The sequence below is a fragment of the Suncus etruscus genome, chromosome 8, assembly GCF_024139225.1.
Source record: "Suncus etruscus isolate mSunEtr1 chromosome 8, mSunEtr1.pri.cur, whole genome shotgun sequence".
Taxonomy (NCBI): Eukaryota; Metazoa; Chordata; class Mammalia; order Eulipotyphla; family Soricidae; genus Suncus; species Suncus etruscus.
This window is the reverse complement of record NC_064855.1, coordinates 35,891,118-35,916,089: the sequence shown is the minus strand read 5'-3', so window position 1 is coordinate 35,916,089 and position 24,972 is coordinate 35,891,118. Positions and strand designations below refer to the sequence as shown.

At 40.5% G+C, this 24,972-nt stretch overlaps 1 protein-coding gene across 1 annotated transcript in view; it reads right to left on the bottom strand.

The window, feature by feature from the left end:
• Nucleotides 1–7,843: 7,843 nt before the first annotated feature.
• IFT88 (intraflagellar transport 88) overlaps nt 7,844–24,972 on the bottom strand; it is a 133,425-nt gene continuing 116,296 nt past the window's right edge. The window contains exons 25-26 of the mRNA XM_049778222.1: nt 8,312–8,422; nt 7,844–8,093 (exon numbers count right to left, since the gene is read on the bottom strand). Coding sequence (XP_049634179.1) covers nt 7,972–8,093; nt 8,312–8,422 — 233 coding nt within the window. The 3' untranslated portion in view covers nt 7,844–7,971. The remainder of the gene's footprint in view (nt 8,094–8,311; nt 8,423–24,972) is intronic.

The following is a 24,972-nucleotide window of genomic DNA, read 5'->3' as shown; positions in this document are numbered from 1 at the left end:
AAGTGATGCCCCATCTTTTTTTCCAAAAGATTTCTTTAGTGAAGGTTTGTGCTGTCCCTGTCAGTCCTGGTTAGCTACAAGGGTCAAATTTCCTCTTTCTGGTGTGTCTAGAACTGAGAACATTCTCCCCAGGTGATGATTCAGAAAGAATGGATCTGAGACTATGATAAGAGACACTTTATTCCATTATAACAAAGCTTCTATAGGAGAAGGGGAACTGTGATATGTGCAGAGTGGCAGGGCCTAGGATACCAGAGATGAGCAGCCAGGGATGTGAGCTACCAGGGAGAAGTTAAACATAAACATTGAGGATTGGGAATGTTTGGGAGCAACACAACAGATAATAAAAGTTGTTGCAAATCAGCCCCTGATGAGGTTGACTGATGAAGGGATGGAGGATGAGGCCTTTCTCCTCCAGTTTGGACCATACCTCTGTTATCCTGTTCAGCCAGCGGTTCTGAGGTAAATGCAGTGGGAAGAAAGCCAACAGGCAGTCAGGCTTCCGAAGAAAACAGCTCCTTATTCCGTGAACAGGCCGAAGCCAAAAGGCCTAAGAATAGGCCCCAGGAAAAAAGCCCCTCACCTTCCACAGACCCTTGCTTTTATGCCCCAGAATCAGGTACCACCCAATGGTGGGATCAGATACCACCCAATGGTGGGAGCAGAATCAGGTACCACCCTAGGGTGGGAGCAGAATGCCAGGTCACACCCTAAGGTAGGGCACAGTCACCGATCAGGGTAGGGTCAGTAACATAATAATCCCATAAAAATGTTTACATACACAACAAAAAGTAACCTTATGGCTCTTGACAAGAACTCTTTAGAAGGAGGAGGGAAGGCCCAGAGTTAAGCTGGTGAGTGACATCTGATTATGGGGGGATGGTGTCCCTCTTTGTGCTGTTCTTCCCAAACTCCTGAACAATAAATCTGAGACTTTTGCATCAAGGATAATCACCGAAGCAATGGCTCTATCTGGTCCCCCAGAACAGTTGTTCTACCAGGGGTTCTGTCTGCCAGGCAGTTCAGGAAACAGCATCATGGGAATCCAACAAAGGTTTATTGTTCTATATGAATTTCAGAAGTGTTTGATCTATTTCTTTGAAAAATGTCATGGATATCCTTAAAGGAACTGCGTTGAATCTGTATAATGCTTTGGTGAGTATTGTCATTTTGATTATGTTAATCCTCTCAATCCATACTTAGGGGGTGTATTTCCATTTTCTCTTTTATTTCTTGATGTAGTGTTTTAAAGTACTCTTTCACTTCTTGAGTTAAGTTTATTCTAAGGTACTTGATTTTTTTGAGAAATAGTTGTGAATGAAATTGTTCCTGGCATCTTTAATATCCACACAGGTTGTTCATTCATCCAAAACACTAGTCTCGGCAATCGGGACCCATGACAGGATGCAGCAAGGCAAAAACTGGTGCAAAGACAGGCCTCAGAAGAATGGGCATTCTCCATTCACCCCTTGATCTACAGAAGACATTTACAAAACATCCAAGGTTGTATATAACATCACCTGGTGGCATTCCTGTACCAGGGAAGACCCTACAGCTGCTCTGACATCTATCTACTCAAAAGAAACACCCCTTAACACTGAGAAGACAAAAAGAACAATGACCAGCTTACTGTACAGGGCTTGCTGTATTGCCCCTTAATTGTGAGGTTTGTCTATAACATCACCTGGAAGCAATCCTCTACCACGGAAGACCCCACCACTGCTCAGACATTGCCCTGCTCAAAAGAGACTTCCCTTAACACTGAGAAGACTTAACAACAACAACCTGCTTACAGGAAAGGGCTTCCTGCATTGCCCTTTCATGGTGAGGTGAAACGAGAAGGCACTCCACATCATGACTTCAATGTAGGACATGCAGATTCCAGAATCTTTAATACAGAAACATGATACCAACAACAGAGGCTGTGTGAAAAGTGTGTTGGCACTACGGACAATGTCTTTGATTGGATGATAACTTGCCTGAGGCCTAGAGCTGGTCTTATGCCAGGAAACTTCAGGGGGTAGGATCTCTTTGTATTTAGGCCAAGGTTATTCCTTTCCATGCCTCTCATATTTTGGTGGGCCTATGCAAACAACAATTGCCACTCTAATGTTTTTACTGTGCTCCTTTGACTATAATCCTTAAAACGCACCCACTTAAAATTTGAGGTTAACTTAAGCTAATATTCATGTACATGGAAATGTAAAAAATACTATGCCTCTAATGTTAAAGGAGTTACGTAAGTTTGATGGCTTTAGATTGCCTTGTGTGCTGTTAAGAAATATTATAATGTGCTACAATCTGGGGACTTGAGGGACAAAATAATCGCACATGGATTCTGTTTTATTTTATCTTAACGTTCTTTGGCTGAAAGTTCAAAGTTAAAATATCAGCAAGGGGACTGCTTCTGAGAATTATGTTATGGGTGATTGTCCTTCCACTGTAACTTTACCTTGTCCTCTTTCTTTGCATCTTTTGTTCTCATAATTCAAAATAAAAAAATTAAAAAAAAAAACTGGTGCAAAGAGACAAGCATAGCCAATCCACTTCTGTTAGTGGAGCCGAGGGCTCCAAAATGAGGATCTGGTGAGATGAAGGTCTGGAAGTAAAAGTTGTTGATACAGGAAATAATCCACACAGTGAAGAGCTACAAGTTTAAGAAATCCAGTACTCAAGCAATGAATTTAACCACCCAAGCTTTTGGCTCCTAATAAAAAAACGTAGCTCAGTGGAAGAAGGCAAAGAATGAGCCTCTGCCTTCTCAGACCCCTGCTTTTATTGACAAGAATTAGGCCCCACCCTAGGGTGGGAGAGGAATACCAAGTAGGGAATAATTCAATATCCTATCACCAGATCACATCCTTGGGTAGAGTATGTATTTTGATTACAGTAGGACCAGCAAACCAACACACTCCATGGCTGCACATTTCTGTTAGTCCATGAATCCCAGCACAACACTTAAAACACCACACTGCAAAGGTAGCAATGGGGAAAAAAACCCAGAACTCTACCATGTTTGAGAATAAAGATAGTAGCTCTGAAGATCCAACAAGAACCAGACACCTATATAATCTTGCCAATAAGGACTTTAGAGAAGAAATGTGGAGGCTGTACAAAGAACTCAAAGAAAGCATGGAATGAACTGAACAAATCACAACTAAGACTCAAGAAGATATGAAAATAGAAATGAGAATTTCAAATTGAAATAGTGGGGATGAAAAGATGGTAAAGCAAAATGAAAAATTTACTGGAAGGACTCACCAGCAGAGTAACAGCTGGTGAGAACAGAATTAGCTGCATCACACCTCTATATAATAGAAGAGGCTGGAAAAGAGCCTTACCATAAACAATCAGAAGTAAAAACAAAAACAAAAACTCAAAGCAGACAACTTTAAAACTCTGGGAAAAAATCAATAAAAACAAGATTAAAAAATCATTGGAGGGGCCGGAGTGGTGTTGCAAGAGGTAAGGCATCTGCCTTGCAAGTGCTAGCCTAAATTGGACCACGATTTGATCCCCCAGCATCCCATATGGTCCCCCCAAGCGAGGAGCGATTTCTGAGTGTCAAATGGATGTGGCCCCCCCAAAAAAATCATTGGAGTTTCAGAGACCCAGGAAGAAAACCTCCATGAAGAATCAACAGTCAAGGAAATCATTACCAAAAAGTTCCCAGAGCTAAAGAGTGCATGCAACCGCATCCTGGATGCCCAAAATATACCAACTAAAAGAGACCCAAAGAAAAGGCACTTCCTAATCATGATAAAAAACACAGGGATAGATGGGCCCAGAGAGATAGCATGGAGGTAAGGCATTTGCCTTTCATGCAGAAAGTTATCGGTTTGAATCCCGGTGTCCCATATGGTCCCCCATGCCTGCCAGGAGCAATTTCTGAGCATGGAGCCAGGAGTAACCCCTGAGCACTGCCGGATGTGACCTAAAAACCACACACACACACACACACACACACACACACACACACACACAAACAAAAAACAAAAAACACAGGGATAGAATACTGAAAGCATCAAGATCAAAAAGGAAAATTACATACTAAGAAGCATCCTTAAGATTTATAGCAGATTTATCATAAGCAACCCTCAAGGTCTAAAGACAGTGGTGGAATATAGTGACAAAACTCAATGAAATGAATGCTTTACCAAGAATACTTTCCCCATCAGGCTTCACTCAGGTTTGAAGGAAGGATAAACAGCTCCATGGATAAACACAGCTCTGAAATCTAGCCTTAAAAGAAGAACTGAAATGTCTACTTTAAGGCAAGGCAGACCCAACAAACATATTAAATTTCTATAAAAGGATACAATAATTCCCACGGCAATCATCTCTCTCAATGTCAACGGACAAAATGCACCAGTTAAGAAACACAGAATGGCAAAATGGATCAAAAATTAAAATTTTTCTGCCTGTAAGAAATGCATCTGAATGGTCGAAGTAAACATAGACTCTGAGTCAAAGGTTGGAGGACAAACATTCAAGCAAAGAACTCTCTTAAAAAAGACTGGGGTGGCCATACTAATACCAGAACACACACTTTAGGCTTAAAAAGATTATAAGAGAAAGAGATGGATATTACTTAATAATCGATGGTTATGTAAACCAGGAAGAAATCACATGCCTAAACGTAGATTTACCAAGCAAAACATTTAAAACAATTGCTGATATACCTGAAGAAAGATATCAATAGCAACACAATATGTGGGAGACGTCAACACCACACTGTCCCCTATTGATAGATCAACCAGGCTAAAAATCAGCAAAGATATACTGGTTCTGAAGAAAGAAATGGAAGAGAGTGGCTTAGCACATAGGACAGCCTCCAAATAAACCACATGATGAGTCATAAAATCCATGAAATCAAGAGGATAGAAATTGTATCAACTATCTTTGCAGATCACAAAGCACTGAAAATAGAAGTGAATTACAGACACAGAGAAAAAACTTTTTTTTTTTTTTTTTGGTTTTTGGGCCACATCCAGCAGTGCTCAGGGGTTACTCCTGGCTGTGTGCTCAGAAATAGCTCCTGGCAGGCACGGGGGACCATATGGGACACCGGGATTCGAACCAACCACCTTTGGTCCTGGATCGGCTGCTTGCAAGGCAAACACCGCTGTGCTATCTCTCTGGGCCCAAGAAATTAAACAGCTTACTACTGAATAATCAGAGGATCTGAGATGAAATAAAAGAGGAAATAAAGGGGCCGGAGAGATAGCATGGAGGTAAGGTGTTTGCCTTTCATGCAGGAGGTCATTGGTTCAAATCCCGGCGCCCCATATGGTCCCCCGTGCCTGCCAGGAGCAATTTCTGAGCCTGGAGCCAGGAATAACCCCTGAGCACTGCCGGGTGTGACCCAAAAACCACACACACACACACACACACAAAAAGGAAATAAAAAGATTTCTGGAAACAAATGAGAATGAAGACAAGAATTATCAGAATTTGTGGGACACAGCAAAAGTGGTATTATGTCAATATAATACACCACATCAGCAAAAGGAAAATATTCATATGATCATATCAATAGATTCAGAGATAGATAGCATTTGACAACACCCATTAATGAAAAACCTCAACAAAATGAGAATGGAAGAAACTTTATTTTTCTCACTCACTACCGTTGTCATGATATTTGTTATTTCTCTAACTGTACTCACCACTCTTTGTGGTAAGTTTCATCTTGTGGGCCGGTCCTTCCAGCCTTTATCTCTATTGTCTCTCGTATTATTAACAGATTTTTTGTTGTTGTTGTTTTGGTTTTTGGGTCATATCTGGCAGCGCTCAGGGGTTACTCCTGGCTCTATGCTCAGAAATCACTCCTGGCAGGCTCGGGGGGGGGGGGAACCCATATGGAATGCTGGGATTTGAACCACCATCCTGTTGCATGCAAGGCAAATGCCCTACCTCCATGCTATCTCTCTGGCCCAACATACTGTCCTTTCTTTTATTTATTATTTATTTATTTATTTTTTTAGTTTTTGGGCCACACCCGGCGGTGCTCAGGGGTTACTCCTGGCTGTCTGCTCAGAAATAGCTCCTGGCAGGCACGGGGGACCATATGGGACACTGGGATTCGAACCAACCACCTTTGGTCCTGGATCGGCTGCTTGCAAGGCAAACGCCGCTGTGCTATCTCTCCGGGCCGTTCTTTTCTTTTCCTTTCTTTTCTTTTTTCTTTTCTTTTCTTTTCTTTTCTTTTCTTTTCTTTTCTTTCTTTCTTTCTTTCTTTCTTTCTTTCTTTCTTTCTTTCTTTCTTTCTTTCTTTCTTTCTTTCTTTCTTTCTCTCTCTCTTTCTTTCTTCTTTCTTTCTCTCTCTCTCGTGCTCCCTCTCTTTCGTTCTTTTCTTTCCGTGTGTGTCACCTAGTGACACTCAGGGGCTCAGACATCGTGCCAGGCTTGGGGGACCATATGGGACACTGGGGGATCAAACTGTGGTCCAGCCTAGGCTAGCGCCAGCAAAGCAGATAGATGCCTTATTGCTCCCTGCCATCGCTCTGGCCTCGTCTTTTATTTTTATTTTTGGTTTTTTTTGGGCCACACCCGGTGGCGCTCAGGGGTTACTCCTGGCTATGCGCTCAGAAGTCGCTCCTGGCTTGGGGGACCATATGGGACACCGGGGGATCGAACCGCGGTCCGTCCAAGGCTAGTGCAGGCAAGGCAGGCACCTTACCTCTAGCGCCACCGCCCGGCCCCATCGTCTTTTATTTTTATTAAATCACAGATGACTGAGACTATTCTGTGTCTATTTCTCTTCCTTTGACTTATTTCACTCAGCATAATAGTTTCCATTTCCATCTATGTATAGGAAAAATTTCATGACTTCATTTTTCCAGACGACTTCATAGTTTCATTGTATATATGTACCACAGTTTCTTTAGCCACTCATCTGCTGTCAGGCATCTGGGTTGTTTCCAGATTCTGCTCAGCCATTTTTATAATTGTAATTCCATCTACAATTTCTCTGAGCAGTGTTTAGACAACCAAATGCATTGATAAAAAATAAATAAAAAAAGAGACGGCAGTCCTGCCTTCCATATTATTTCCTGAGCAACAAATAGGAATAAAATTCTATTTTTATTGTATTGATCACCTGTATTAGTACATGTCATGAAGAATGGAGCTATAGAAAAGAGCAGTCAGGGGCTGGAGCTGTGGTTTGAGTTACTTCCAGCTCTGCAATCAGGAATTACTCCTGGTGGTGTTAAGGGAATCATGAGATGCCAGTGACTGAACCTGGATTGACCATATGCAAGGCAGGTAACATACCTGTAGTCCTATCTTTCTATACATCTTCCAGCGCAGAGCCAGGAGTAACCCCTGAGTACTGCTGTGTGTGACCCAACCGCCCCCCCCCCAAAAAAAATCTGGAACTTTCTATACATCTTCCAAAAATTTTTCTGTTGGTCTGTTGTGGGTCCCTTCTAGTGGAGCTTAGAGGGAGGCTCAGTTACAAGGATCACATCCGGCAATATTCAAGGGCCATACAGGGATCAAATTAAGGTCCTTATACATACAAGGCATGTGCTGTAGTTGGCCATCCCTATCCTCCAATTCCAAGTAATTCATAAGGGCTACAACCTAGCACTGAATTTTCAAGCTATAATTCATCATTTAAATGTGTTTCTAAATAAATTATAGACAATATCTGCACACGATGCAGTATTAAGAGAACATTATGTATATGTATGTGTGTAGAAAGATGTGAAGAAGGATAAAGGTGTCTGCCATCAATATTCATTTTTACTGTCAATATTTTCAAATGGGTAAGGAAGTCATTGGTCTAATGTGCTTCACAATTTTTATTTCACTAAAAACCATAACACTTAAATACATATGGGAAGATTAGTTATTGAATGTTTTGACATTATGCAAAGTTTGGATATTTAACCAATGATTAATGAGTACTATTTTTAAAGAGTAACTTTCTTTTCTCTAATAAGTAACATATGAAAACAAATATTATTCTGGAAGCAAGTCATCTCCCAATTCTTCATCAGCAAAATCATCCTTGTCGGATCTTCTTTGGGCTGAAGTTTTTGGTCTTTCTGTTTGAGGGCCAAGTGGGTCAACATAGGAGGCATCTAGGTTTCAAAGCAGAAGAGTCATATTAGTGGTCAACATAGAAGAGAAGATAATTGATCTCATAATCAAAACAGAAGGACTCAGAGGGTTCAGAAGTACTCTTCCAAGTCATCTAAAGTTTGTCTCGATGTAAATAAAATTCTTAAAATTCCCAACCACAGTTTTCTTCAGTCCTGCCATGCCTGTAGGGAACTGGGAAGGGAGCACCAGCACTTGCCTATTTCTTTGTTACTGCTACTTTCATAAGGCTCATTGGTCCCAGGGAAAGCTCTGAGTTTGGCACTTAGTCGTTCACTTTTACTACTGGCACTATAGTTCTGGCCACTATCTGAAAACAAAAATAAAAATGCATCTGTTTAATATGTTGAGAAAGCATTGACATGATATTATGAATAATAAAGGCTTATTTGCCACGAATTAGGCAGGCTGTTTTATTAGGAAGCTAATATTTTAGACATGTAATTCTTATTTAAAAGAAATTTCTTACCTTTCCTCAAAAATCTGGTACAAGACAAGGCTGCCCTCTCTTACCCTCCTATTCATATTCAACATAGTGTTGGAAGTTCTTGCCATAGCAATTAGGTAAGAAAAAGATATCAAGGGCATCCAGATAGGAAAGGAAGAAGTCAAGCTCTCACTGTTTGCAGATGACAAACTATATATAGAAAACCCTAAAGACTCTACCAAAAAGCTTCCAGAAACAATAAATTCATTTAGCAAAGTGGCAGGCTACAAAATTTACACGCAAAAATCAATGGCCTTCTTATACATCAATAATTGTGGAGAAGAAATGGATATTAAAAAAATAATCCCATTCACACTGGTATCACACGAACTCAGATATCTTGGAGTCAACTTAACTAAAGAGGTGAAGGACCTATACAAAGATAACTACAAAATCCTTCTTCAAGAAATAAAAGAGGGGAGCTGGAGAGATAGCATGGAGGTAAGGCACTTGCCTTGTATGCAGAAGGTTGGTGGTTCAAATCCCAGCATCCCATATGGTCCCCTGAGCCTGCCAGGAGTGGTTTCTGAACATAGAGCCAGGAGTAAACCCTGAGCGCTGCCGGGTATGGACCCCCCCCAAAAAAAGGGGAAAGAAATAAAAGAGGACACAAGAAAATGGAGACACATACCCTGCTCATGGATTGGGAGGATTAATATAATTAAAATGACAATACTCCCCAAAGCATTGTACAGATTCAATGCAATTCCTCTAATGATACCCAAGACATTCTTCAAAGTGGATCAAGCACTCCTGAAATTCATTAGAAACAATAAGCACCCATTAATAATTAGAGGAATCCTTGGGTAAAGGAATATGGGAGGCATCACTTTCCCCAATTTTATTAAAATAGTCATTGAAGCAGCATGGTAATAGAATAAAAACAGACCCTCAGATCAGTAGAATAGATTTGCGTATTCAGAGAATTTTTCCCAGACATACAATCAACTAATCTTTGATAAAGGGGCAAGAAATGCAAAACGTAGCAAGGAAAGCCTCTTCAACAAGTGGTGTTGGGACAACTGGTCAGCCACTTGCAAAAGAGCGAACTCAGTCCTCCATCTGTACAAGGTCATATCCAAATGGATTAAAGACCTTGAAATAAAAGAAATTTATACAGAAATCATTACTTATAAACATTTTTTTAAATGTGTGCTTAGTTAAAGGTTTAAATTTTATAGATTTAATTGTGAGAAGTTAGAGAGCAATTTAAAGAGCAGAGAACAAAGAGCAATGGAAATAACAGGAAGTCATTAGGTCAGTAGGAGGTGCTCATTAACCTCACTGGTGAAAAATGAGACAAAGCTGGGTAAGCTGAATCCAAGTAGGGAGAAAGTCTAACTCACAAAATAACTTCCTTCAGACACTTGAAGAGGATTAGATTTGGATCGACTTCCTTCATTACATATGGGACATATTTTGGCTCAATAAAAGGAAAGACTTTTAAAAATGATTATAGTGTCTCCCAATATGGAATGGTTGCTATGAGAAATAGTGTAATGATTTTCAGACAGGACTGAATAGTAGAAAATATTACTGGTAATTTAAAACTCTAAAGTCCAACAATCTTTTAAAAAAGAACCATTTCTTTAGCATTACAATTTAAATTTCTTCCACTTAAAACTCCTACAATGCTTTATTATTTAAAAATCTTTTTATTGTAGGCACCAGAATTTACAATGCTATTAATGATGGAACTACATGCATATAAATATTCCAATATCATAGCTTCCACTACATTGCCCTCTCCCACCCTTGTCTTTATTAGTTTTGTTTTTAGGTCATACCAGCAATGCTCAGGGATTACCCCGGCTCTGTGCTCAGGGATTGCTATTGGAGGGGCTCCCCAGAGGACCTTACTTGCTTCTAGAGATTGAACCCAGGTAGGCTGTATGCAGAAAAGACTATACCTCCAGCCCCTTATTATTATTATTATTATTTTTGAACTTCATATCTTTTTGTTCTAATACCAGGACATACCATGTGAGACATGCTTTCTACTACTTAGCAACATCCCCAGCTCAGAAGCTTCACTTTCAATGAGAGCAGTTCTTAGACAATATTAAAAATAATAATTAAATAAAAGGGCCTGGAGAGATAGCACAGCGGTGTTTGCCTTCCAAGCAGCCGATCCAGGACCTAAGGTGGTTGGTACGAATCCCGGTGTCCCATATGGTCCCCCCTGCCTGCCAGGAGCTATTTCTGAGCAGACAGCCAGGAGTAACCCCTCAGCACTGCCAGGTGTGGCCCAAAAACCAAAAAAAAAACAAAAAACAAAACAAAACAAAACAAAAAACAAAACCAAACAAAATAAAAACATAACAATGGTCAAATCTTTTCTTAGTACACTTCACATTCTAGTGTACTGATGGTGTTTCTGGGAATAATTCAGTACAATATAGTCTTTCAAATAATCAATTTTGGCCAACTTAACAAAATTGTCCTTTCTGGTACATTATCAAAAACATAATTGTCCTCTATGTCGTTATTACTGAAAAATAAAATGCTTCAATTTAATGTTTTGGATATGTCTACATACTTTGATTTTTATTTTGTTCCTCTCTGTTACAATGAGATCATTATAGCAAAAAATGTCAGGATATATAAATGTCTATAAATGTCAGGTAAGATCAAAACCATTGGGGATGAGAGAAATAGTTCAGTGCTTGCATTGTACCTGGGTTAAATGGCTTACCTAGGTTTGATATATCAAATCCCCAAGCCCACCAGGAATAATCCCTGAGTGAAGAGCCAGACATAAGTTCTGAGCACTGCTGGTTGTAGTCCCCAAATAAAACAAAGAAAAAGGAAATAAAACAAAACCATGGTTCTTAGTCAATATAAAACTTTTTTTTTTTTTTTTGTGAAACTGGTCATAGAACCCAGGGTATCCCACATGTAAGACATAACTGTTTCTCTGCTGAACTATATGCTCAGAAAATTAACTTCACTTCTCATATAATTATTGATATGAATATAAAATATTTGACATTTTCCTCTTTAAATCTTAATGTATAATCCTTTTTTTCCCTTTAATTTTATTTTATTGAAACAATTGTAACCTAGAGACTCTCATAGTTGAATTTCAGATATACAGTGAGACAGGGCCATTCCTACCACTAGTGTCAATCTCCCTCCATCAATGTTCCCACAGTGCATCCTATACCACCACCCTTTGCCCCCTGGCCCGCCAGTATAACAGGCTCATTTAAGTTTAGATTGTTAAAGTTTAGGTCTCTTGATTCTATTGTTAATGTTGGCTTGGATATTTAGTTCGGTTCTTATTTTTTCCCTACAATGCACCTGAGACCACTTGGTCCCTGGATCCCAGCTTTTCTTTATTCCTTCTTTTTTTGGGGGGGGTCGGTCACACCCCGCAGCACTCAGGGGTTACTCCTAGTTCTACACTCAGAAATTTCTCCTGGCAAGCTCAGGGGACCATATGGGATGCTGGGATTCGAACCACCGTCCATCTGCATGCAAGGCAAATGCCCTACCTCCATGCTCTCTCTCTGACCCTTCTTGGTTTTATAGAAACATGCAGAAATATGTGGTAAAACAAAGTAATTTGTGTTCCAAGGTTCTATGAAAAAGGTGGGAGCCCCTATTTAAAAGATAAGAAATAAAATAAAGATTTAAAAAAGGGTGTGTGTTGCAGGTTTGTTTTTGTTTGTTTGTTTGTTTTGCATAGGAACAACAAAAGATGAGGAAAATAGAAAGGAAAAACCTTTGACCTAAAAACAGGGAGGCCCTACCCATGAAACATCCTGCCATAATACCAACTGCAGGCTTTGGCATACTAAGTCGTCTAACTCCAAAGTTTTTCATTGTGGTCCCAGTAAAGGCTCTTCCCAATCAGTTGTCACAGTTAGGTTTCTGTAGGTAGAGATCCTGGTTTCTGCACAGATCCTATGTTGAAGTCATGGTGTCATGGAGTGTCTTCTGGTTTCATCTAACATTAGGTGGAAATACAGGGAACCCTGCCCTGAAAGCAAGTTGTTCATGTTACCAAGTCGTCAGGGTGACATATGAATCCACTCTGGAGCAAGTCAGTGCCAGGACAGCATTAATGCTGTCACTGGTAGAAATACGATTTTTGGCGTTGGTGCAGAAGACCATGTTGGTTCCAATAGATGGGATCCTAGGTTCAGGGGTGAATGACCAATGTCTGATCTTCTTTTGTTTATCTGTAGAGGACTTTTATTTCTCTCTATGCCTGAGGAGTCTTTCAAGCATGAGGAGAACAAATCCCATAGAGGACAAGCAGTAGCATTCTTTAACAAGCAATGCTCATCTTTGCATACTGGAAATATGCTATCTGATTCTCTCCTGGGGTGTAGAATTCCTAAGTCTGCTGAAGGTGTGACAAAATAACTATAACTTATCTGCTGTATTTTCCTTGTTACTTTAATTTTCTTTGCCTTGAATTCTTTGTGTTTTTTTTTTTAATTTAATTTTTATTGTGACCAATGTGAATTACAAGTCTTTCACAGTTATATTTAAGGTATATAAATAGTGACAGTGAATTAGGGCAATTTCCACCACCAGTGTTGACCTCCTTCCACCCCTGTTCCCAGCATGCATCTCATACCTCCCCCCTTTGCCTTGAATTCTTTCTTACACTTTCTCTTCCCTTCAAGTGCAGCAACACTGTTGAGTGGTCAGCCACATACTTGCAGCATTTCATTAGAATTCACATACTTGCTTGTGAAGTGCTGAAGGCTATACTTTTGACACTGGTCATCCTACTCAGTGTCAGGGGGCAGTGAAGACCCTTTATTTTTAGATAATCAGGTTTTCTGGTACTCTCATACACTTATTTAGTTCCTTGTCTAGGTTTGGATGGTTCTCTAAGGTAATGCTTTTATTAATAGATTTATATTTATTGAGTCACCATGAGATAAACAGTCACCAAGTTTTCATGATTGAGTTTTAGTCCTACAATGTTCAAGCACCCATCCATTCACCAGAGTTTACTTATCTCCACCAATGTACCCAGTTTCTCTTTTGCCTGCCACCCACCTCCCTTTATGGTGCTTTTTCTTTTAGACTCTATGGTTTTTCAATAGTTACTGAAATAATGCACCCAGTTCTTGCCAAGAGTTGCCACACCCCACTCAGGAAGAGCACACACCAAAATGTAGTGCTCTCCTGAAAAGGAATTATTTGCCAAAAAGGCCTGCTTAGAGCAGTCAAAATCACTTAACCCTTTGCGTGGAGGGTTTGACAATAATTCTAAATAGTGGCTATAACTATCTCTCTCTTTATTTTTAACCAATATTAGAAATCAGGCCTTAGTAATTTCTTCCTACAACAAAGGACAACAATCAATCCAGCCAAAAGTCTCCCATTCAACAGCTCCCTGTAATTTTTGCTACCTTGGCGCCAAGAAACAGATTTTTCCATTACTTAGCTCAAAACAAAATAATTTTCACTTTTCCCCCCGAAACTCTGATACATTCCTCACATTCCACCTGATAATTACCTTTTCCTTCTGTTTTACCCAAAGCTAAGCGAACCCAAAACAAGCTGCCTTTTTCACCTTCAGTATTCAGCTCTTTAATATGCTAATCTAAGCCAGAGTCCTCCTTTCTTTCCCAGTTTCTTTGATGTTTAGAATTTGCACCCGCTTTTCCCTGCCTCTACCTTTTAAAAGCTGCCAGCTTAAAAAATAAAATTGTTTCTCGTTCCTTGTAAACGTGAGTCCCCATACTATCTGTGTGGTTTCATTTATTTCTACAATATATTTTCCGTCATTAGCCATTCCGCGTGCCCACCTTTCCCGTGGAATTTTTCCCGAACTCCACGAAGGATTTGTTTGCAGGTGCTGTAGACTGCAAACAAAATTTGGCTCACAGCAATTGGCGCCCGAACAGGGACCTGAATCCTGGACCCAAAAAAACAGCGAATATGGTGAGACTTCTGCTTTTCAGTTTCATTTTGGCTCTTTTCGGGTGCACTGAGCCCAAAACCCTGGGCCACGTGCAACAATGTTCAAAGATGGCCATAACCCCTTCTAGGGGAAGAAGGGCAACTGAAAGAAGGGAGGTGGAAGCTTGCATCACCTCCAGCCCAGGCCCAGAACTGAGACTTTGTTACAAGAAACAAAAACCTGGGCCTCTTCAAATACTTATTAAAAGTCTAAATTGGAAAAGCAGGAGAAAAAAAAAACTATTGAAAATGGACTGATTTTCTGAGAATGACCTTTGGCTTGAATTTGGATTTCGACTTTGGAAATTTCGAACTGAACTTTTAGTTTAAATCACTTGAAACTCTGAACATCCAAAAGCGCCCTGTAAAGATGTGGGCCATAAGCTGCTTCCAAAGTGCGCCCAGAGGGAAAAAAAGGCAGCGGTAAAGCCCATCCAGCATCAAAGAAGCAGCGAAAAGCTCCAAGCGGCGGCTGGGCTGGGCTGGGCTGGGCTGGGCTGGGCTGGGCTGGGCTGGGCTCAGCTTGGCCCGGAAAAGCGAAAAACCTGGAATCCATCCTCCAGGTCACAAAGGTGAAACAGCAAGCGAACAGGCAGCGGAACCTGCGACCTCATGGTCTACAGAACCATCTGCGGGGCCTGAAACTGAAAGGAAGCCACGTGGTGAAATCAGCGTGGGACAAATTAATCATTTTTAGTATAGGAACTAAACGGGTAGTCTTATATTTTACTCATAGTTGGTAATGGGATAAGTTTTAGTTAGATAGTGGTTAAAAAATAAAAATAAAGGGAGGTAATACAAATTAGCCCATTTAAACATCTAATTTCTAACCACCTGCATCTTTGTCTTAGTCATTTTCTTTATAATTTAAATGTGTTTTGTTGTCTTTCATAGTTAATATTTTCAATTGCAAAATGTTTTACTGTGTATTTTAATGTACTTAGCCTATTTTTAAAATGTATGTTATGCATGTATGCTGAAGTACTTGTGTATAGGAAAGGTATAGGAACAATAAAGTTCCCCCAATATAGTTTAAAAGTATAGGAACATGAAAGTTCCGGAATAATGCTTGGTAAAAAAGCATTAATAGAATTTTAGGTTACAGGTGTAAAGTATATTTTGCAAAAATATGTTTTTGAAAAGGGCTGGTATATTAATTTTCACTTTATTACGTTGCTGCATGAAAATATTAACCCACCTTTGGCTAAAGGTGGAGTCAAAATTACAAAAGGCTCTTTTTATATTTCAAAAAAGAAGGAAATGTAGGGTACCTATCTGAGACCCACCCATTTCTGGGAGGGGTCTTGGGAACCGGATAATAGGTGTGACCTTACCTGCAAAGCCCGGCCCATTCCTGGGAGGGGTCTTGGAATAGGTAGATAAACCCGGAAGCCAAGGGATTAAGGGTCTTTTGCCTTTTGGCCCTGCTGGGCTCTCTGAGGAAGATGGCTGAAAGAGGATAAGACGCAGGGCAAGCCTAGAATGGCTGTATGCTTGAAAGGTTATGAGATAGGCCACACACATGTGGTGGCTAGGGCCTAAATAAAAATGATTCTTCCTGAAGCCTGCCTGTGAGTGAGTGATTTCGCGTTTCACCTGGGCCTGGAACTTGCCGGTTCATGGGGTTGCTAAGCCACGTGGCCTGGGATGGCAAAAAGAAATCCATCGCCATCCACCGCCATCCAGCCTCATCTTTAATTATGTAATGCAAGAATTGGCTAGTGTGCAAAAGGCTATTCTGAGCTCACAGCCATAAAAGCCTAAAATTGCCACCAGGGGCCCACACACACAAACACACAAAAAAAAGGGTGAAATGCCACACCCCACTCAGGAAGAGCACACACCAAAATGTAGTGCTCTCCTGAAAAGGAATTATTTGCCAAAAAGGCCTGCTTAGAGCAGTCAAAATCACTTAACCCTTTGCGCGGAGGGTTTGACAATAATTCTAAATAGTGGCTATAACTATCTCTCTCTTTATTTTTAACCAATATTAGAAATCAGGCCTTAGTAATTTCTTCCTACAACAAAGGACAGCAATCAATCCAGCCAAAAGTCTCCCATTCAACAGCTCCCTGTAATTTTTGCTACCTTGGCGCCAAGAAACAGATTTTTCCATTACTTAGCTCAAAACAAAGTAATTTTCACTTTTCCCCCCCGAAACTCTGATACATTCCTCACATTCCACCTGATAATTACCTTTTCTTTCTGTTTTACCCAAAGCTAAGCGAACCCAAAACAAGCTGCCTTTTTCACCTTCAGTATTCAGCTCTTTAATATGCTAATCTAAGCCAGAGTCCTCCTTTCTCTCCCAGTTTCTTTGATGTCTAGAATTTGCACCCGCTTTTCCCTGCCTCTACCTTTTAAAAGCTGCCAGCTTAAAAAATAAAATTGTTTCTCGTTCCTTGTAAACGTGAGTCCCCATACTATCTGTGTGGTTTCATTCATTTCTACAATATATTTTCCGTCATTAGCCATTCCGCGTGCCCACCTTTTCCCGTGGAATTTTTCCCGAACTCCACGAAGGATTTGTTTGCAGGTGCTGTAGACTGCAAACAAAATTTGGCTCACAGCAAAGAGTCATCACTTCCTACTATTACAATAGTGGTCCCTTCTCTGTCCTAATAAGACTCCTCTTTCCCTCACTGTGTTAAGCTTTATACTATGGAAAAATACTCTTGGCCTGTTTCTATTGTCTCTGGGTATTATACTCATAATATGTATGAATAATTTTTTTGATTTTTTTGAGCCATACCTGTGACACTCAGGAGTAACCTCCTGGATATGCGCTCAGAAATCGCTCTTGGCTTGGGGAACCATATGGGACACTGGGGGAATCAAAGCACGGTCTGTCCTGGGTCAACAGTGGGCAAGGCAAACACCCTACCACTGTGCCATTGCTCTAGCCCCAAGTATAATAATTCATTTATTTTTTGGTTTTTGAGCCACACCTAGTGACGCTCAAGGATTACTCCTGGCTATACATACAAAAATTGCCCCTGGCTTGGGGACCATATGGGACCGGGGGATCAAACTGTGGTCCATCCTAGGCTAGGCGCCTGCAAGGCCCTATGCCTTATGCCCTGCCCCACTGCTCCATCCTCAAGTATAATAATTTTATATAAAAATTTATTATACCCCACAAATGTGTGAAATATTCTATTTACCTCTCCTTATAACTCATTTCACTTAGCATAATACTCTACATGTACATCCATATATAAGCAAATTTCATGACTTCATTTTTTTCCCCTAACAGCTGTGTAGTATTCCACTGTGTTGATGTATCATTTCTTTATCCATTCATCTGTTCATGTGCACTTGGGTTGTTTCCAGATTCTGACTATTGTGAATAGTGCTTCAATGAACACTGATGTGCAGATATCTTTTCTAAATTGTGTTTTTGGGACCCGAGGGTATATTCCCAGGAGCAGTATTGCTGGGTTCACTGGAAGCTCAATTCCTAGTTCTTTATTTCTTTATTTTCTGGGGGAGAGGGGTACTTGGCATTGCTTAGGGGTCACTCCAGCTCTGTGCTCAGAAATTACTCATGACAGGCTCAGAGATGCTAGGGATTAAACCTGGGCTGGCAGCATACAAAGCAAATGCTCTACCTGCTCTACTATTGCTCTGCCCCTCCATTTTTTTTAAGTTGACCGTCATTACTCGTTTCTGATTATTAGGTGGCCTCAAGTATATATTGGCATCTAAATTGGTGTGCTCCTATGGGATGACAGTATTAAAAATTGAATTACAGAAGTATGAGACAGCGAGAGGATGCCCACACTCACTACAAGAAGCCCTGGTGATATCAGCCCAAATATCAGAATAATTGGAGTATTGATCAGATTGATCTCTCTGTAGAGAGCTGTAGATGACTCTTGAAGGACCATTGGCAAAGTGGCAATTGTGGGTGATGGGTGCAGCAAGCATGACTTCGACAGGGTGAAGACTTGGCCCACCTCTCCTGAGATTGCCAGCTTTCAGTTGCATGACCAGTGTACCCATTACTTTTCACTGCTTGGTTTGCATCTCTTCTGAGAATATATTGAGTCTATGGAGCTGGGGCAGTTTCCAATTCCTAGTTTATTTTTTAAAATAAAGTCTATATTATTTCCCAAAAGTCTGGACCAGTCAGTAGTTTCACCATCAGTGAATGAGGTCCCATTTTCTCCACATCCATGCCAACATTGGTTATTGTTGCAATAAATGTCTGTCTCATTGGTGTAAATCTCATTGTTTTGATTTGCATTTCCTCAATAATTAGTTATATAGAGCATTTTTTCAAATGCCCTTTGGCCATATTTATTTCTTTGAGAAACATTGTTCTTCCATTTTTTAATGGGGTTGGATTTTTGGTGGGGTGTGAGCCACACCTGGCAGCACTCAGGGGTTACTCCTGGCTCTGTGCTCAAAAATTGCTCCTAGCAGGCTTGGAAGATCATATGGGATGCCAGAGATTGAACCCGGTTCAACAGCAGCACGAAAGGGAAATGTCCCACTGCTGTGCTATTGCTCTGGCCCTGGGTTTTTTTCTTGTACAGTTCTACTAGTGTTTTATATCTTTTGGATATTAACCCTTTATCATAGAGTTGTAAGCAAATAATTTCTGAGTCTAGAGGCTGTCTATATATTCTGATTTTCATTTCCTTTTAGGTGCAGAAACTTCTTAATTTAATGCAGCTCTATTTGTTTATGCTTGCTTCCACTTGCTTGGTCATAGGTAAGCAGATCTGTAATTGTTCTTGCTATGTGAGCAGTATAGGAAATAGGAATAGAATGATCCTTCTATGGCCTGTTTGTAGCTCCATATATGAATATACTTTCTGGGTTCCTAGTTTCTGAGTTTTATTCTGTCTGCTGTAAGACATGCACTGGGGGCCAGAGCAATAAAACAGCAGGTAGGGTGTTTATTTTACACATAGCCTATCTGGGTTCGATGCCTGGCATCCCATATGGCTCCCTGAGTCTGCCAGTGATTTCTGAGTAAAGTCAGGAGTAATTCCTGAGCCCAACTGGGTGTGGCCTACAAACAAACAAAAGAAGCTGGCACTAGTTTAGTGTGAGTGCACTTTGTAGGGTGTACTCTGCAGCATCTTCTCCAGGCTTGATCTGGGTTGCCTCTCAATATGGTCTTCAATCTGAATCCAGGAGATGCTTCTATGCTACTTACATTCTCCTTTCCCGTCTTGGTTGGAGTGCAGTACTGCACTCTACTCTAGTAGAGGCATTTCCCTCTACTACCACAGGGGCATATGATGTTATCTAGTACCTTCTAGAAGTCTGCACTCAACTCTGATTTCACCCAGGCTGTGGCAATCCTACAATCTACAAAGAGTTGTTTTTCTTGAGCACTGTAAGTTGTTCCTCTTGTGAGCCTCCTTTCTTAGCACCAGGATAACATCTAGATTCTTTCTGTTTATTCTTTCTGAATCCCATACATTCAGTTTGTAGTAACTTTTCTTCTTGGTTGACTACTTTTATGGATGATAACCCTGGTCTTAAAAATTTCCTGTCATCGGGGCCGGGCGGTGGCGCTAGAGGTAAGGTGCCTGCCTTGCCTGTGCTAGCCTAGGATGGACCGCGGTTCGATCCCCCAGTGTCCCATATGGTCTCCCAAGCCAGGAACAACTTCTGAGTGCATAGCCAGGAGTAACCCCTGAGCATCACCGGGTGTGGCCCAAAAACCAAAAAAAAAAAAAAATTTCCTGTCATCAATTTTAACATGACCAGAGTCCAGTTTTCTGTAGAACTTTTCCCTCCATACAAAGAGAAGATTTAGTAGACAGCAATTATCACATATATTCCACCCTCTCAAAAGTTAGATCTTGATTCTTACATGACAGTAATCTTTAGAATGATAATGATAACAATAATAGCAGTTGTCACATCCTGAGCATCCAAAATATAAGAGGCAATGTGTATGTTTCACTCTCACCCCGCCATCTGCAGCAGTATTAGGAAGTGACAGAATTAGTACATGAGGCCAGAGGGCTGAATGGGTAGACTGCATAGACTGTGATTTTGTATGTTTGTTTTAGGCCACACTCAATGGTGCTCACTACTTACTCCTGATTCTGCACTCAGGGATCACTTCTGGTGAGCTTGGGGGTGCCAGGGATAGAACCAGGTGAGCTGCATATAAAACAAGCACCCTGACCTACTATTGCTCCTGTTCCACAGCTTTCAACTTTTTTTTTTAATCACATTTAATTTTGTTTTACACTTTATTTATTTATTTTTTGGTTTTTGGGCCACACCCGGCGGTGCTCAGGGGTTACTTCTGGCCGTGTGCTCAGAAATAGCTCCTGGCAGGCACGGGGGGCTATATGGGACACCGGGATTCGAACCAACCACCTTTGGTCCTGAATCGGCTGCTTGCAAGGCAAACACCGCTGTACTATCACTCTGGGCCCCACATTTAATTTTGTGTTAGATAATTTATGACATAATAATGATTCTCAAAGTGGTGCCAAGACCGATGGCATCAATATCAAATTATCAGAAATGCAGGTTGCTATGCCTATTAGTCTGTTTTAATAGGGCTTCCAGGTGACTCACAGACATGCCAAGGTTTTAGAACAACTAGAGAGGAAGGGAGTTGGGTTTTACCAGATGAACAGAAAAAGGTGGCAGTGACACTAGTCTAAGACACACATAAAGAACTTTCTGGGCCCTCAAGCATTTCAGAAAGAACTATTTTATAAACAAAAAGTTCTGTTATTTAAGTTCTATATATTTCTCCTTTGATTTTATTTTAATTTTTTTTAGTCCCCCCCCCAACCTTTGTTTTTATTTTGTAGAGGTCACATTCAGTAGATCTTTTTTTTTTTTTGGTCACACCCGTTTGATGCTCAGGGGTTACTCCTGACTATGCACTCAGAAATCGCCCCTGGCTTGGGGGGACCATATGCGATGCCAGGGGATCGAACCGCTGTTCGTCCTATATTAGCGCTTGTAAGGCAGACACCTTACCTCTAGCGCCACCTTCCCGGCCCCACATTCAGTAGATCTTAAGGGGCCTCTCCTGCAAAGTTCTGATAGTGTGAATCTAATGCTTAGGTCATGTTTTGAAGCCTTCTCTGGCCTTGTGGTACTCAGGGGTCACAGGTCTCACTCACAGAGTTAAGAGCATAGAGAAATGCAGACTGCGAACCTTGTAGGGCTAGAGAGATAGTATAGTGTATACTTTGCCATAGTGGTCCACCTTGCCCATGGTGGACCTGGATTTGATTCCCAGCACCATTTATAATTTCCAGAGCAAAACCAGGTGTGATCCCTGGGTACAGTGATGGGAGTAAGGCCTGAATGCTGCAGAGGCTGGTCCCAAATTCCCCACTCCTTCAAAGAAAAAGAAATGCCAACTTTGCAGTTGCTAGTCAGTTGCTTCCCTGACCCTTAAACATGTTTAAAATCTATTTTGAGGCTCACCATCTAGAGCCACTATGTCTGCCCTTTGACTAAAGCCATAGGAAAAAAAAATCTAACTCTTGAAAGATGGGCAAAGCATGCTACAGAACTCATAGATGTAGCGTTCTTGCAGCTGATAGCTCTGGAATCCCTATATAGCTACAAAGCTGTCATAAATCCAGTGCCACAAAGCCAATGGCCCACTTTCATCACTTTCCCACTAATTCTGCAGGGATACCTAACCGCCTAAACTTCTAGCAGCCTATTCCCATGATCTACTGGTGCCACCATATGATCGCATAGGCCCAGTTCCACAGATTCTTGAAGTCCTGGACTATGTGGCCACATATTCAGCTATGTGACACCTCAATAGTTTTAATATCGACATTCCAGTAGGAATGCACCATATTAGATGTGAAATTATCATAGGCGTCATCTAAAAATCAGCAAGCAAAACCAACAATAGGAGGCTCAACTAGCAATAAACAGCTTAGTAGATCTTCAGACAATGACATTGATTTTACTGTCAGATGAAAATTTTCAAAATTTTTCTCTTAATGGTTTTCCCCCTGATAATTCCATTACCATTTAGTTGTAGCAAGCAGTACTAAGTAAATTATTTATACCTGCCAAGGGGCAGGTTTGGAGGGTGAAAAACTGGGGACAATGATGAAAGAAATGATACACTGGTGGTGGAATTGATGTTGGAATACTGAATGCCAGAAATAACTGTATTGTGAACAACTTTGTAAACCATGGTGTTTAAAATAATGAAATTTACTAAAAAACAAAAAAGAAAATGGTTTCAAATAAAATGATTGATTGTATTACTTATGTGCATTTTCACTTCAATTGATGTGATGTTGACTTCGTAAATATTCATATCAAAACTGTCCTTTCCCCTTCTATATTGTGAAGCAGAGAGAACAACCAACTACTTCCATGTGAATGTAAAGGTCTAGTTGTAAAGGCCTAAGAAGATAAATTAAAGGATGTGTGGCAGACATTGGGATTTCCCTATTGGATTATGAGGAATGGCGGGGTGTCTATTCTCCATGATGGTAGTACTGGGGGAGATTGGGTGGGTAAGGGTGCATCCTAAGGTGCCACAGGCTTTTCTGAATAAGAGCCCAGAAAACCAAAGAAAAGAGAAAATCTTCATCCTTGGCTACTCAGATCTGAAAGCTAGAGGTAACTGTTCAGAATAGTTATGCCAAAAAAGGAAAAACAGTGGATGGGATGTGTAATTCTTTAAAGTATCTAGATAGAGGTTTTCAAACATGAGTTGCAGAGAGATGAAATGATGATGCCTAAGATGATATGGAATTCAAGATATTAGGAAATAAGGAACACAGAAAAAAGGCAAATGGGGGAAAGTGAGACTGTAACATGGGATGGAACTGTTTAGCACGTTAGATTTGTGCCAAGAAATCCAAGCAACATGAAACCACACCAGCTAGTATAAATGCCTCCCAGTTTCTGCTATGAAATTCACTTGTAAGAGAAAAGTTTTCTTGTGCACTAAAACTATTTGTGTTGGACTGAAGCAGACTGGTTCAGAGACAGGAAAATATTTAGAAAGAAAAAGCAGCACTGAGAGAAGGCCAGGACCAGAAGGCACATTTTTTTTTTAAACAGAAAGGTCTTTCAATAATCCATGACAGTTTGACTTCTCCTTTATTATCAGTGTTTCTTTAGCAACTTAACCCTGACCATGGAAAAGATCCAGGCTCAAGAGAAAAAGTGTCATTTTATTTAGAAGCATAGCACAGCTGAAGAAGGATGAGGAGATAATTACCTCAGGATGTCTTCACATTAGAGAATCAGGTTCTTCTGAGGCAAATCTGGTCTTTCTGGCATCTTCAAGGGACAGTCATCAAAGTGTAGTGGGGGGATTTGCTTAAGGATACTTGTTTTTTATTTGGTTTTAGGCATCACCTACTTGTTCTCAGAGCTTTCTCCTAGCTTTGTACTCAGGGATCACTCCTGGTAGGACTCAGGCACTATATGGGAAGCTGAGAATCAAACCTTGGTTGACCTCGTGTAGGCAAATACCTTACCCACTGTACTAATCTCTCTGGCCCCTTTTTGATTTGAACTCTATCTCTGTACACTGTCCTCTGCTTTCTAGCAGAACTATTCAGCAGTTCCCAGGTCATATCTAGTCATCTCTTTAGAAGTTCTGTTGCCTCTAAAGCAGGTTTTTAAAATAAGGAAGGGGGTTATTCAGCAAGTTTAGAGGTTAGCACTAAAGACATTTCATAACCTTAGTAATTACCTAGGAAGGCTGAGAATGTAATAGGCAATTGGTGCTGCTTTCAGAATTACTACTGGCAACTCTGAATTTAAGATTTACCGTATAGTGTAGGGTCTTTAAAAGATAGTGAATTTAATTCTAGAATTTCAGTAAATAATATTTCCCAAGGAATTACTAAAGACAACTATTTTTAAAGAAACATTCAATCTCCAAAGAACTTCTATCACAGGTTTCTTGCCTTGTGAGAGCAAACCAATTGATCTAATGAACCTTGCGAAGCCTATTTTAACCGACGTACAGAGTCTTATCTGATGACTGCATGGTTTAAGAGCATTTTTGCTGCATGTTGACCATGGTCTCTAATATATATTACAGACTTTAAAAAGCCAGTTTTTTGTTTTGTTTTGGGTCCCCACTTGGCAGTACTCAGGGGTTACTCCTGACTATACTCAGGAATCACTCCTGGCAGATTTGCTGATATATATATGGGATGCCAGGAATTAAACCAGGTCAGGCGGCGTGCAAGGCAAGCACCCTACATGCTGTACTATTGCTCTGGCCCTCCGAAGAGCTCTGAAAGCCATTTTCAGGTGGCATAAAAATCTAACTTCTTGCACATAAACAATGACTTGATTTGAACCATTTTGTCTTTATTAATCCTTAGTGTAAATAACTATGTTATATTAAATTAACAATTTTGACTATGAGCTGCTCTTTTTGGGTAGTCATGTGAAAGCTAATTTTAGACTCTCAAAAAACAGCTGAATGCCATAATACA